The 14,494-nt window shown below is 47.0% G+C and overlaps 1 protein-coding gene across 1 annotated transcript in view; it reads right to left on the reverse strand.

Moving 5' to 3' along the window:
- WNT9A (Wnt family member 9A) overlaps positions 1-14,494 on the reverse strand; it is a 57,059-nt gene that overhangs the window by 11,112 nt on the left and 31,453 nt on the right. The window contains exons 2-3 of the mRNA XM_074898210.1: positions 5,814-6,073; positions 1,675-1,937 (exon numbers count right to left, since the gene is read on the reverse strand). Coding sequence (XP_074754311.1) covers positions 1,675-1,937; positions 5,814-6,073 — 523 coding nt within the window. The remainder of the gene's footprint in view (positions 1-1,674; positions 1,938-5,813; positions 6,074-14,494) is intronic.

Here is a 14,494-nt window from a genome sequence, read left to right on the forward strand (position 1 = left end):
AGATGACAAATAAGGATATCTAGCCTAAATCCAAGACTGGGTCTCAGCCATATAGGCATCGTGATGGCAGCTACTGGGGTGGAGAGCACTGGGAGTTAAGTCAAATCTCTTGGGCAAATTTTTTAGCCCCACCACTGCTGGAAGGGATATCCATGGAGTTACAATATGACTCTGAAAGGGAGGAGAGCTGGGACATCTCACAGCAATCTCCAGCATGAAATCACAGCCTCCATGGACCACTTTCTCCATTTTCAGTCCCATCTGCTACACAGCCAACTCCAAAGAGTTGGGACAAGCTCTCAGGAACAACCGACCACAAGGATTAAAGCAAATTTCATCACCCTGGAAAGCCTGTTTCACATACCAAATAGCTGCAATAGGAGTCCAGAGGCACTGAGCCTTTTAATCCAGAGGCAGAAAAGCTGTCAGCCAAAGCCAGACACTAGCTAAATCCAGGATATTTCTAATCCTGATCTCAGCGCTGTCTAGGAGCATCTGGTGGTGGGGAGAGGGGAAGACTTTTTGCTGGCCAGCACTCACTGGTGGCATTCTCCAGTGCCCCAACTCTGTCTCGAGGAATGACATTTTATGCATATGCACAGGAACAACTGAGCTGGGGTGGTGATTCCTAGAATGCACAACTGGCTGGGCTGCATTTGCCTGGGAAACTGGAGACTCAGGTCCCCAATCCTAGCCCCAACCCTCCCTCCAATCATACAGACAATAACAAGGCTTGAAGGCTATTTATAGCCTTACAGTATGTCCCCCTCCGAGGCTGGTGCAATGAAACACTGATCCTAGGCACCTGTGCTGGCCAATCAGAAAGATTTTCGTGTTCAAGCAACTCTAGGCTAGGTATAGCCAAGCAGATTACAGGGGAAGGTGGAGAGACCCTTTCTTTCCCTTCTCTTGCAGGGATGATCCAGCAACTGCAGGTGCTTTGTCCTTTACATCAGTCCTGCGAGGAGGCCCCCAGACAGGAGAGTAAAGCCTTGTGGGAAGAACATGGGGTAAAGAACAGAAAGTCCTCCTGCAGAGAGGATAAGAATGGGAAAAGAAAAAAAGAGAGACTCTACACCCCAGCACTGGCATCTGCAAACCCAGCAGCTCCAGGCAACATGGAAGGCTTCTGCCAGAAAACAAGGCTAAAGTGACTTTTACAATGGAGGTCACTCAGAGAGTAGTACCCCTACACTGGTTCCCCTCTAGGTGTTTGTCCAGCCAGTTTTAAACAAGCCTGGCTGTGAAGATGCTAGACTATCCATGCTCTACTGAACTGCTGCAAGAAAAGCATCCCTCAACCCGTGTTGCGGTAGCGTAAATCCCCTTCTCTTTGTCCTACGTCCTGTGAGCCTGAAGAACCTGTCCTTCCATCCCTTTGTAGCACAAGGCCCTCTCCTCCCTGTGGAAAGCAGCAATACTGGTCCCCACCTCATTTTCTAGACCTGGACAGTCCTGTTTCTTTCCCTCTGATCTCCCTCCAATGGTTTTGCGCAGCTCTTGGAAGTACAGTGACAAAACCAGGGTATAGTCCCATAACCGAGACTTCACCCCTTCAGCAGAAGGATCACTCCATGCATTTGGCATCCAACACTCCTGTTTCCACACCTAAATGCAGCACATTATTGCCCCCACAAAAGTATGAACCCCCATGCTGAGCAGTCTGCAACGTACCTTCATGCCCACGAGGTTATTGTGGAAGTCCACCCTGGCTCGCAGGTCCTTGTTGGGCTTCCTCCCCAGGAACTCCTTGACAAACTTGTTGCTGTATTTCAGGTTGTCGCCACAGCCACCCCACTGCCAAGCCTCACGGTTCTCCAGGTCAGGGGCCTCGTCGCAGGTGCAACGCTCCATCCGCCCTGCGCTACACGCCTTGGCCATGGCGTGCGTCAGTCCCGCAGAGGAGATGGCATACAAGAAGGCTGTCTCTTTAAAACCTGCAGGAAAGAGGAGGAGATTTCTTTAATTACAGCTGGAGCAAGGGTTAAAAAATAAAAAAAAAATATCAGGAAACAGAGGCAAAAACCCCATTGTGAGAAGTCTGAACGATGTCAAAGCATGCTGAGCTCTATGTGCATCACTGATGGTAGAGAGGACACAGTGGAGGGCAAGGAATGATGGATAGAGGTGGCACAAGCCAGGACTCAAGAATGTAAATTAAACCTGGCCAGCTCTGTGGCTGTCACTCTGCAGATATGTGAAAAAGAGCTGGACAGGCCTTGGTGGTACCACCACCATGGTACAGCAATACTACTACCAAGGGGACACCAAGTAGCAGGAACCCAGCATAGAATCCAGTCTGGTGGTTGGGATAGAAACCATGAGCACTCCTTTTTCTTACCTCTCCCCCTGAAAAAAAGTCACTGGGTCCTACTTCAGTCCAACAAAATTGTTAACAGAAGGCACCTGAGGGCTAGGAAGCACACAGCAGCCAGCCTGTCACCTACCACAGCACCTCACTCAAATGCCTCAAAAAGCAGTTTACACCCTAAGTCTTTCATGCACAACCCTTTTTTAACACCTCCATGCTTGCCTGCAGGGAGGTAACAGCATCTGCTCTTCCCCAGTAGGTAAACAGAGTCTCAGAGAGACCCATGATTTCAATCTAAATAATACAAAGGAGAAATAAAAAGCAAACATGCCAGTATTTATAACTCCTCATTCTCTGGCTATGGAAGCCGTAAACGACTGAGTATTTGAGATGCAATTCCAGAACAGCTTTGGATCCAACTCAAGAAATCCCCCACTCAAAAATAACAGAAGTGGATGGTGACAGTAGTGGATATATCTGTAAGCTGGTGTGTCAACCAAGGACATGCAGAGACACCGCATGGTCTGCCAGGTCATTTTTGGAACTGTTCCTTGGGAGGTTTATGTCCAAGCAAACTCATGGAGTGCTACCCTGGCCCATCCCCAGAGCCTGTCTTCCCAAAGCACTCCCAGGTGCACAGTGCTGAACTTCAACAGAAGACTAATGAAATTTCAGTCCAGCAGACTGAGGTTTGGTTCTTCCAGGGGGGCTGACTCAAACCAGATTGTAGTAGGAATTGTCTGACTATTCTAGCAGGAATCTTTCCTTCACCGGAAGGATGGTTGAAATTAAAAAGGCTTATCTCCACACTCACTTGAGGATACCGTAAAGGGTGGTCAGGGCTGAGAAAACAAATGTAAGTGCTTTCCCACTTTATTTTCTCCCTGAAGCTAGACCACATCCTCTGACGCCCCAGAAACATCTTCAGTATTGCAGACTCTCTCATTGGGAGTGGTGGGAAGATTCTTTACTTAGTTCACACAACAACTCATGGGTATGCAGACCACCAAACTCCTCTAAGTAGAAAATACTTTCTAAGCACCTTTCATCAGCTAGTTCAGCTTTTTCTAGGTTACACCCTAGGTCAGACTGCCCACACACCTGTCAGAGGGATACCACTGCTAGGGACAGAGCCTCCACACTGTCGGATTGTAGAATTGGCCTCATCACCACTACTACTTGTGCAATGAAAAGGAGAGGTACCAGCGTGCTAACAGAAAGTCCTCGATGGAATAGGTCATGTAAACACTCCTCTGAGAGCCTGAGACACTGCAACTAGCAGCAAACATCCTGGACGTGGTCCAGTTTAGTAGATAACTCCAATCTACAACCTGCTTGAAGTTCTCCTGGTTTGAAGCTCTGAATTCAGAGTGGTTGTGAAATCTCAGCAGAAATTCAGTGCCATGCAACCACAGTACATACCAGGTTCGATAGAAAGCCAGGAGGAACGGTTCATCTGACAGCTTCTCCCCCTCCATCAATCCCCCCACCAGGTTCGGCTTTAGTCCTCCCGTTCTCCATCACTGAAAACTTCACAAACTCCCGGTGCCCATCAGCACAGGTATCATCACGCCAGCAGGCAGCTCAGGCAGCTTCCAAGCAAGTCCATGTGACATTTGGCTCTGGCCAGATTTAAAACCATCTCTGCCATATACTATTTGATTGCACCAAGATATTTTGTAACAAGATAATGAGCTTTAAAGCAATGAAGGCATTCTAACCCCCAGTGTATCAACAACCTGCCATCCACAGCTATCCAGTTTCAGCCATTTCCAAAACTGTGCACGAGTATCCAAAGAGGATAACAAGTCCCTTAAACAATCCCCTGTTATTTTAAGAAACAGGCTGCATCAGTCCAAGCTGCAAACCAGCAGCCAGGCTGTTCTGGTGACCAAGTGTAAAAATGGAGGGAGAAACTTTTCTTAGGTGAAATGGGGTGGGGGGTGGGTGTTGCCTTTTTTCTCTCTTCTTAAAAAGCTGCAGTGGTCCTGGAGGAGAAGCAGCAAGCCCCACACTGATGTATTTGAATAGCTGTGTCTTAGTGGGTGATACATGTGCCCCTTTGCCCTGCGGTATCACTTGCTGCAATGCTGAACCAGGAACCAGCAGCTCCCAGAGAGGAGGAGAAAGATTTACAGGGCAGCATGTTATGCCACAGGAACAGCATGTGAAGGATTTACAGCATCGGTGGAGGGCAGAGATGTTGCAGGGGCATAAAACATGAAAAAATGAGACAGCAGGCAGAGTCTTGCAACTCTCAGAACTACCATTTATTACACGGGGTCCTGACAAGGGGGGGGGGGGGTGGAGGCGGGTGGTGGTGGTTCTCGACAGTGTTTTAAAGGCAGCTCAACTTCAGGCTGCTTTGAAAAAATACCCCTGGCTGAGGGCTGCCCACCGGGTCAGGCACATCTGAAGGAACAAGCTGTGGCCTCCAGGTGTCACCATGAGAAAGTGCTTGGCTTTCCCAAGGCGCCACTAATCCAGGGACTCCTCTGACACGCAGGGATATTTTTAAATGTCTTGCAGCTCTGGCTGCCTACTTCTTGGGTTTCATAAGGACTTTCCTTGTTTCCACCACCGTCAGTGACAATGCATTAGTTAAGCCCCAGCACTTCTGAATTAATCTTTCTCGCCAGTTACTGGGGGAGGGCACTCTGCAAACCTCTGCTCTTATCTTTGAGCCCATCGGACTTTCTGGAAGTCCCTGAAAGCCCTCGAGACCCATGCAAGCTATCTATGAAATGGTCCCACTGCACTGTTACCTGCAGTACAGAAATAAGAACTGAATTTTACTGGGAGGGTGCAGGAAACTGGACTATAAGAGGTAGCACAAAGGAAGGACATAAAAATACCACTGGCTCCTCCAATACTCTCTCTCAGCTTCTGGTCCTCTCCACCTGAGCTGCTTGGAAAGGGTGGGGGTATTACCCTCCAAAGGGGAGCTCGTCCCTGGGTAGAGCATTTCCACGTTTTGCCCTGCACTATGATAGGGTTCCCCTTGCTCCCACTAACAGGACAGAACAGAATGGTCCATTTTGCCTTTTTTCCCTTAAAAAGGCATTTTCTCAAGCTCCTTCCTGAAAGGTTGACCTAATAGGGGAAAAAAAAAAAAAAAAAAAAAAGACGGGACAACTTTGGGAACTTCAACACCTTCCCCTCTAGCAACAGTTCAGCTTCTAGCAGATGTGAGGAGCAACCACACTGGTAACTGCAGACACATGCACAAACATCTCCAGCTTCCAAGGAGAGGAGCCATGGGAAGCAGACAGGGGTTGCTTCACTACTACATAAATTACTGCCATATAGCACATCCTTTGCCTGCTGTGCACTTTCACGGATGAGCGGAGCCTGGCTTGGTGTTTACCTTCTACTAGCTCTTTTTGGACCTCTGGGGAGGTGGTGACCCACTGCTGGCAAAGGATGCACCAGGATGACCACTCTGCAAAATGCCAGAGAAGCCGATGGATGCTGGCGGTGCCGAGACCCCCACCCCTCTCACCTCTCTTTAGCAAGCTGGCCCGGTAGCGACCCTCAAGGGTGCAGTTCCAGCGCTCAAAGCGAAACTGGTACTGGCACTCCAGTGCACTCATGCTGATGGCCTCCATCAGGGTCTCGGCCACGCCAGGGTCCCGCCGGCACATCCTGCGCTGCTTCTTCTCCAGCTTCAGGCGGTCACAGATTTTGTAGTGGGCTTTGATGGCAGCTTCCTCCATTTCTGAAGTCAGAGGGAGGATGGTCAGGGGTTCGTTCCCCGTCAGCCTGCAGAGGAACAGAGGGACACAGCAGTGAGGAGAGAGAAATACAGCCTGCGGTAAAAATGGCAGCCATGGTGGGATCCGGCTCTCCCTGGCTGAGCACCCATGGGGACTTGCTGATGTCTGGGCAATGAGAGACTGTACAAAGCCTCCTCCAGTATGTGCACAAGGTGGGAGCAAAAGAAGGGTAAGAAGCAATACTTGGATTTATATTCTCTACCAGATCTCACAGAGCTCGTTTGGACATAAGACCTTGTCAATCTCTACCACAGGACTGTGTTGAAAACTGAAACAGGAAAGATATTGAAGGTACCCAACTGCATGAATTTGGGAAACTACCAAAAATACAAGAGCACTACAGTCGCTCTCCCGTGCATAAACAACAACAACAAAATTTTAGCACATCGAGCAGAGCCAGAAGCAGCTTGAGAAGGGATAGAGGGTAGTTCGTCCCACCAGAACCCAAGAGAGCGAGAAAGCACTTACAGCCACCCTGCCCTCAGAAGAAGAGATCCTGGCATAAAACCTAGCGAGCCACAGCCTGAGGCTTTAGAGCAAGATACTTTCCAGATGATGCCGCCAAAAGCTTTTACAAGGCCGAACAAGCTCAAAACCTAAAAAACGACCCGAAGAAATTTGTGTCCCATTGCCTTCTCCTCTCCCCTGCCTTCTCTGAGCACAAGGACCTTGACTCGCACAATGTGCAACAAAAGAAGCCAGCCTACCGCTCCCGGTGTCAGGTAACAAGCTGCTGGAAAAGAACCACTCTGGCATTAGCCCCAGGGAGCAGAGAGGCTGCAGAAACATCTGCTGGGCTCATGAGCAGTTTGTTGGCCAGGCTGCCCGCACCCCACTCTCCTGGCTCTGCCCTTTTCCGGCCAGGTGCCAGTCCACGCAGTCAATGGGAATCACTATGCAGGGTTTCAAAGGACCTGAAGACACATTTCCCCAGCCAAAAAAGAAGACTTGCTTAAAGCCAGAACTGAAAACATGCTGGAAAATTGCAGTCCTACGGAGGTGAGAATGGGGATAGGTCTCAGGCTCAGACATCTCCATCGCTGTAGGACCACCTGGGGAACTGGGGTGATGGGCACAGGAGGGGAGCACACACTCATCCCCTTTACTGAATGCAGATGGGTCCTGGAAACCCTTTAAAACCTCACCTGTCCTGCAGAAGCAGTGATATTTTTTTGTTTCTTTTTTTAATGAGGATTTCTCCCTAATCAGTGGAATGCATCCTGCCAGGAGTAGAGTCCCCATGGGCAAGCAGCTAGGATGCTTTAACTCCCAAACCTCCTTGCACAACTGGCACAAAATCCTGACCTGAGCCATAACCAGCAACATCCAGTACGGATCCAATCATTACGGATGATTTGACAAGGCGATTTAACATCAGAAGTCTAAAGGAGGGAGGAAAAAAGATGGCTGGGTTTGAGGTTTGAATTTTTAGAACAGAGATGGGCAGGGAAACGTTCTCCTTCAAAAGTGTTATGATTTCCAGAAAAAAAAAAAAAACGCAATGGTAAAAACAAAGTCAGAGTGATTCGTGAGAAACATGGAAAACTAGTGAACACAGTGTAAATTTCCCCCCAAACAGTTTTTTTTTCCCCAAAATTCTGCTAATACGATAGAAACATCCAAAAGGCTAAATGCTCTCCATCTGAAGCACTCACAAATGTTGAACCTTATGTTTTTGCTCTGTCTTGACTGGGACAGAACACGGACTTGGTCTCAACTGCTCCCCGAGGAGATGGGACATCCCCCAGCCCTGGTGCCTTGTTAACTGAAGCTCTGAGTAGGCTTGTTCATGAAAAAGGTGGCTTGGTCTGAGCTTCACAGTAGTAAAGACATGTAACAAAATCTCAAGGGCGTTAATTCCTGGCCTTCATCAATACCTTTGCTCTGAAGGTTCGTTACTACAAGCTTTCATAGTTGGTGCAAGAGATATCCTCAGCTGGCAAAAAAGAGAGAGGGAGGCATAAAAGCATTTTTTTACAGGTCCCCCTCCCCAATTTACCTTTCCAACTGAGCAGGTACTGTTCAGCTAAACGTTCTGGAAAATATAAGCTCCAAGTATCATGTAACAGATGGCTATCACAGTGAGGAGGAATACAGGAACTGATCCTACGGCCAAGATTTCTGTAGAGCAGTTACTGATTTTGAACCCCTTACCCACCCTCCCCCTTAGGACTTGGCTTTGAGACACTTCAAAGAGTGGTTTCCCACAGATCAGCCTGGCAAAACTTGCTGATAGCACAGCTCAGTTGCATGTATCTCCAATAGAAGTCACCTAAATAAAAACAAAATAAAGAGCCAGGGATAGGGAAAAGGTAGAAAATAGAATTCGTGGTGCTGCACAATGCCAGAGGACAGGACTTCAGCAGCCACTTAGAACTAGTGGATGCAAAGTCCTGAGAAACAATAGAAAACTGAAGCATTAAACGGACTAATTGTCAGCAAATCCAGATTCATTGCTCTGCGCAACAGGCTTAGGTAGGAGTTCACCAGCTCTGATACTGGGGACACGTGAGTAACAGCCACAGTGATCTGAGAAAGCTGGGCCAGCATGCAGACACCCCCCTCACCCCTTCAAGAAAACAACCCAAAGACAAGACAGCAGCACCATGTCCTATAGAGAAGGCAGAATATCACCTTCTCCACTTTCTGTTTCCAGATCCAGTTCTGCCCTGCCCTCCCCATTAGAGAAAAGGGGACATTAAAGTCCAAACTGGTGAAAAAAAAAGCCATGCAACACACATGCTGAACAGAGACCCATCTACCACTGCCTGAATTATTGCTCAGACTAATTTAACCAGCTTTCAAGCTGGTCTGAATCAGAGCGAAGCAAGTGAATTAGGAAAGCATCTCCAGAACATGACAAGGAGTAATTTTAGGGGAAAAGGCCTTTTCCCAGCCAAGCAATAAAGCTCTTCCAAATGAAGACCTCCATGAGCAAAAGCAGCACACGTGCACTCACACATACATTTTTTTCCTCCCCGGTGGTGGATGTGTGCCCGTTTCAGCAGGGGCGACCAATGAAGCAGCCTCAGCTCTGCACACACATTCCAGCATCCCTGGGAAGAGGGGTTATGGCAGCACTTCTCAGAGCATGGCATCAATAATAAACGAGCACAGGCAGAGCCAAGGAGAGCCAGCGACCCCACCTGAAATGCTGCCTTGGAGCTGCCACTGCATAGAACCTTTATAATCCTATAAAGCTCTTTTATGCAACCTAGGCTGGGGTAAGGTCCCGTAAGGCAACGGTGTCAGAGTCGGATGCTTTCTCAGCTCCTCACAAAGACCGAGCTGTTCCTTACAAGGAAATTTTTTGGGAAAGAGCTGGGGGAAGGGTGGTTTTTATTTTATACACATCTGATCCACAACTGTTACGATTAAATTGCCGGCTAGCACTCCGTGCAATTGTATTATTTTGGATCGAGGGTGCTGACCATGAGATGGAGTGTTTCTCCACTAGGAACATGGAGAGAGACCTAAAAGCTCATTGTACACAACCCGGGAAGCTTTAACTCTCTGGAAACTAACTGTGGCCTCTATGAGAGCAGTATGAATCTACAATGTCAAGAGACTGTTTCTGCTTCAGACTTTGACTTAAATCTTCTGTGCACCTTGCCTGACCTCTGCTCTGAGTGACACACTTACACTGTCCAGACCCCAGTAAGGACCTGGTTGCTCAGTGCCATACCCACCTAGCTGAGAGGGACCTTTGCAACATCATTTGCATTATTCTCCTTCCAGTTACTCTATCACTAGGCTGAAGCCGGAAAACCAGAAGTTTTATTATCACCTGATGCAGACAGCATGATCTATCTGGTTTGCACATAGACTACTGGTGGTATTTGACTGCCTTGGTTGTGAACTTCATGACAAGCACTGCTAATTGCTTTGCTGTCCTGGAGTTCAAACTCCAATCACCCAGGCCTGGGAGAGATCCCAAACACAGTCCCGGACACTACACAACTCACACCGATAACTGCGTAGCCAAGTTATCAGTAGCATCAGGGAATTACTGCCCTTCCAAAGAGGAAATTCAAGATGGGTCCTGCTTTCAGCTCATCTTGGAAGTCAAGAATTTTTATTGCGTCATCAGCTCACTCTTTCAGCATCCCTGTATTTTTCCTTTTTTAACTGGGGATTTTTCTGATGAGAATTTGAGAGGGACGAGACAGAAGGTGCCTGCACAGACCTGTAAGCGCACTCTAGTTTTTGACATGCTCAAGAGTTTCCATTGCAAGTCCCACCAGAGACGCGAGACAAGGTGAGCTGCTTTCCTGCAAGTAAATGCCTCTGCTCTACCCACCTGGAATGACAGGCCTGATGAAATATTGCACTCCTGTTCTGGCACATCCCTCACTCTCAGGAGATTTCTCTTTGGTACATCTGTACAAGGATCAAATTGATTCTATTTTCACTTTTCATATTAACATTTTTCTTGCAGTATTGCTACTCTTCCAACCTTTTTTTGTCTCCTTCCACCACTTCTTTCTTTAAATAGTTTAAAAACGTTTCTGAAAAGTTGACAACTTGAACACTAACCTTCACTGCAATACCTAAATTAATGACTCCACACAACTCAAGGTGTCAGACTGAGTTATGCTGAACACCAAGCCTGTTATTATTTTTTGCATCCAACAACCTTCAGCTGCCCTCTCTCTCTCCCACCATCACACTCCCACACTGTGAAGAAGCTTTCCTAAATCGATTTACCATGGTACCCCATCCCACAAGGGATAACTGCTATTTGAAGTATTTTGCTAAAACTCCATCTATCCTAGGACTTTGCAAGGCTTTCTCCCCTTGTCATCATGCATAGACCCTGCCCCTTTTTGCACGTTCTAGCTCTTTCCCTTCAAGATGATTCCCAACCAACTCTGCTTTTTGCTCTCCATGTCATTCTCCATAAACAACAGTGTCTTGCTATTGGAAACCATTAAACAAAGCAAAAAACTATATGGAAACTCAAGTACAGCTATTATGTCCCAATTTATATTTTGATCCTAACCTTCCTCTCAATAGCATGGTATATACACAGAGCTTTTTTTAGGTGTCAACCCCTCAGACATGGCCTTCCTCATTAGTCAGTAGTACCCAAAGCTCAGTTGCAGCTTCTGCTTGCCAAGAAACAAGTAACAGTCCCCACCATGACAACATCAACTTCCACCCACACATGGTAGGAGTAATAGAGACTTGTAACCTCACTTCGTGAAGTGGTTAGAAAGGTAGAAAGCAGCCATATCCTATGCTCATGTGCTAATGAAGAGAATGCATTTGAGGGGAATGCCTTTAAGTCCTTGGTCCTAGTTCTGAGTGGTGGGAATTAAGAGAAGAGAGAAGAGAAAAGCTACATCATGGGGGAATTTCCAACCCAATAGATCCTGCTTACCAAGGAAGGGAGGAAGCATCAGTCTCTATCAGATATGATCAAACAGATTTCCCTTTATTTTATTTTTTTTAGGAGACAAAAAAAGTGTAGATTCTTGTAGGTTTCAGTCATTCACATTTTCTTCAATTACTCTGCCTGGAGAAATCTATACAATGGTCTCCTCTGGGCTCTCTTCTCCTCTGAGCATCTTGGGCAAGAGGATGGAGGAGTGGGCACGTAAGGATCCTCCTACATATACCTGCCAGGCTCTCAGGTCCTATCAAGAGTTCTGTTACCCAGATAAAAGATAAACAGCTACTTCTGGAAGTAAGAATTTGCTGCTGCAAGTCTACAGCTCTTCCCTTTCCAGCACAGCACTCCTGAATGCTTCTAACACACATCAGCCACTCTGATCCGAAGTTATTAAGCTCTTTTCAGGCTCAAGTGTTACCACAGAGATAATTTATGCCTGAGTTTCCTGTTTTAGCCTTAGCTGAAGTTCACACAGAAGTCAGAGGACTTCTCCGAGGCTGCTGAGTGCAGCAGTCCAAGCAAGTGAAATCCTCCCCCAGGCCAGCTGTCCTGCACTGAGAAGAGAGCTGGACCCCAACAGCCTTACAAAGGAGTTGTCACATCAGTTCAGAAAGTATGTTTTCTGTGAATGGAGCAAGACACAGATGGTTGTCTCCCAGATACAGGATGGTTGTTTGTGTATAAATAAGCTTCCATGCAATTTCCTGCCAAACCATGCCCTCAACTTCTGCAAAAATTACCAAAACTTTGGCACATAATATATGAAGGCAAAATTTAGCAACCAAAGGAAAAAATATTCCAGTGAATGAGCAACAGCGTGACTCAGTTCAGATGCAGAGGTCTGGAGATGTTCTCGTTATGGTGCGTTCCTGCATAGGACCTATGGGACTACGGTGCTATGCCATGAGGAAGAGCTATTTTTCCACTATGACAACCAGAACGACCACGAGCAAATACTTCAAGCTGCTGCAGTATTTCCCACCCATGCAAGGCAGAAGACCTGCACAGGTTAAGAATTACAGCTAATAGCACTCCACTAAAGTAAGGAAGCATTGCTTTCCCTTCTGCCTCCCTTCCCCCATTGAGGAGAGCATAAGCAATCAGAGAAAGCCCATAGCAGAGGAAGAAATCGAACTTGGGCCTTTCAGACCTTGGTGCTGTGCCTGAACCACAAGACTGAACTACATCTACTCTTTTTCCCCCATTCTTGCAACAAACCTTACACAGGAAGTTTCCATCCCACCAGAGCAAAAGACATTTTTATGTTGGGCAAATATCTGAGTTGCAGCATTAAGATTCACCAGCGTGGAAATGATACAAGAAGGCAAACATCATGACCAGCTCTAAAAGAGTTTGCAATAGTCTCTTGCAATTCCTGTGGCTTGTGCTGAACAGTTCCCAGCACCAAACGACCTTTAGAAAACACTGCTGGGTTTTTGAGGAGGTGGTGTTCAGTTTTTACAACTCAATGACTTATTAGCTGCCCTTAGCTGGGAGGTCCCAGGTAGCTTGGCCCCAAGAGTGGCCAGCAACCTAATTCCACTGGAATAACCCATTTTGTTCATAAGTGAGCAGAGGTGGAGAAAGGAGGTGGGGAGGGGGGGAGAAGAGGAGGGGAAGGCTGTTTCCTCTCCCCTTCATCCTCTCAAGAATGAAGCAGCAATCAGCAAGATTTACAAAGGATTTTCAACCCAACTTAAAACCAGCCGGTGAACCGCGGTGCCAGTGGAATGCACGGGCCAGGCAGCAACAGGGGCTTTCACTCCTGATTTAAGACGGCATTAGCTTTGCCCTTGGCAGCCTGTGCCAGGAATTACCACCCTGCCGGCACCCCCCTTCTTGGCTGGACAGCTCCTGGATCCCCACCAGATCCCTGCCCCACGACCCACTGCTGCTCCTTATCCCAGCCACTGCTTTTTTTTTTTTTCAGCTTAACATAATTTCTTTTGGCATGGGTCCCACTATACCGCAGGTAATGCGTAGCTGTGAGTTTTGTTGCAGAGAAGCAGTTAAGTGGGGAGCAATGCAATGGAAGAGGATGAAAAAATAAGTCCCGAGAAGAAAATGAAAGGTTTGTTTTAACCCGTTTAGCTCCACAAGGTGTGGAGGGAGGAAAGAGAGGTTTTCAGAATATTTTCCGTGATAGGATGAGCACATGCACAACATATTTATGCCCTATAAAAACACCTCCTTGCAGCAGGAAGATAAAACTACCATAAGGTAGGGGGCTTTGTTTAATTGTCGTGGGGGTTTTGTGGATTGGGGTTTTTCGGGGGCGTTTGGGTAGAGGGGAGTTGGGTTTTTTTACACTGCTGAGAATCCTGCCATGAAAGGATCTCAGATCCCTGCTGCAGTAAAAAAACAGCTCAGCTCCATCCCTGACATGGAGTTAGAGTAGATCATTTTAAACCAGAACTGGGCCTAACAGCTCTCCATGACATAGAAAACAAGGGACATTTCTAGATCGTGCTTAGAATTGTACATATAGAATGTACAAATGTAGATAAACATCCCTTCTCCCACCTTGCTTTTGAACAGTTTTTGGTGGGACTGAGGACAAGAAGACCACAGATGTAATGGATCATACAAATACAGCAAAATAATTTATATCAGATTTTAAACACAGCAGACCAAAGGAAGTGTGCCAGGTACTCATGATTTTCTTGCAAAGAATTGAGCCACATGCAAACTGGTACATCTGCTCCTACCATGAAGACTGATTTTCTAAAAGCCAGAAAGTCATCTGTGTTGTAAACCTGCAGTAACATTTTTGTTTTTCTGTTTCAAGCAAAGAAAATGCAAGTTCATGGTCTTTCTTGGTAGCTTCCCTTGTCTGGGAAGAGTTGCACATAACAAAGGATATTTAGCATTTGAAAACTAAACAAAAAGGACGAAAAACCACCTCCAGCCCATACTTCTGGCTCTCTACAGCTCAAGGTACTGATGTGGAGCCTAATGAAGCCCCACAGATCTGCCCAAGGGTGGGGGCTCAACAGGGAGCACTTTGTTCAG

The sequence above is a fragment of the Athene noctua genome, chromosome 2 (genome assembly GCF_965140245.1).
Source record: "Athene noctua chromosome 2, bAthNoc1.hap1.1, whole genome shotgun sequence".
Lineage (NCBI taxonomy): Eukaryota > Metazoa > Chordata > Aves > Strigiformes > Strigidae > Athene > Athene noctua.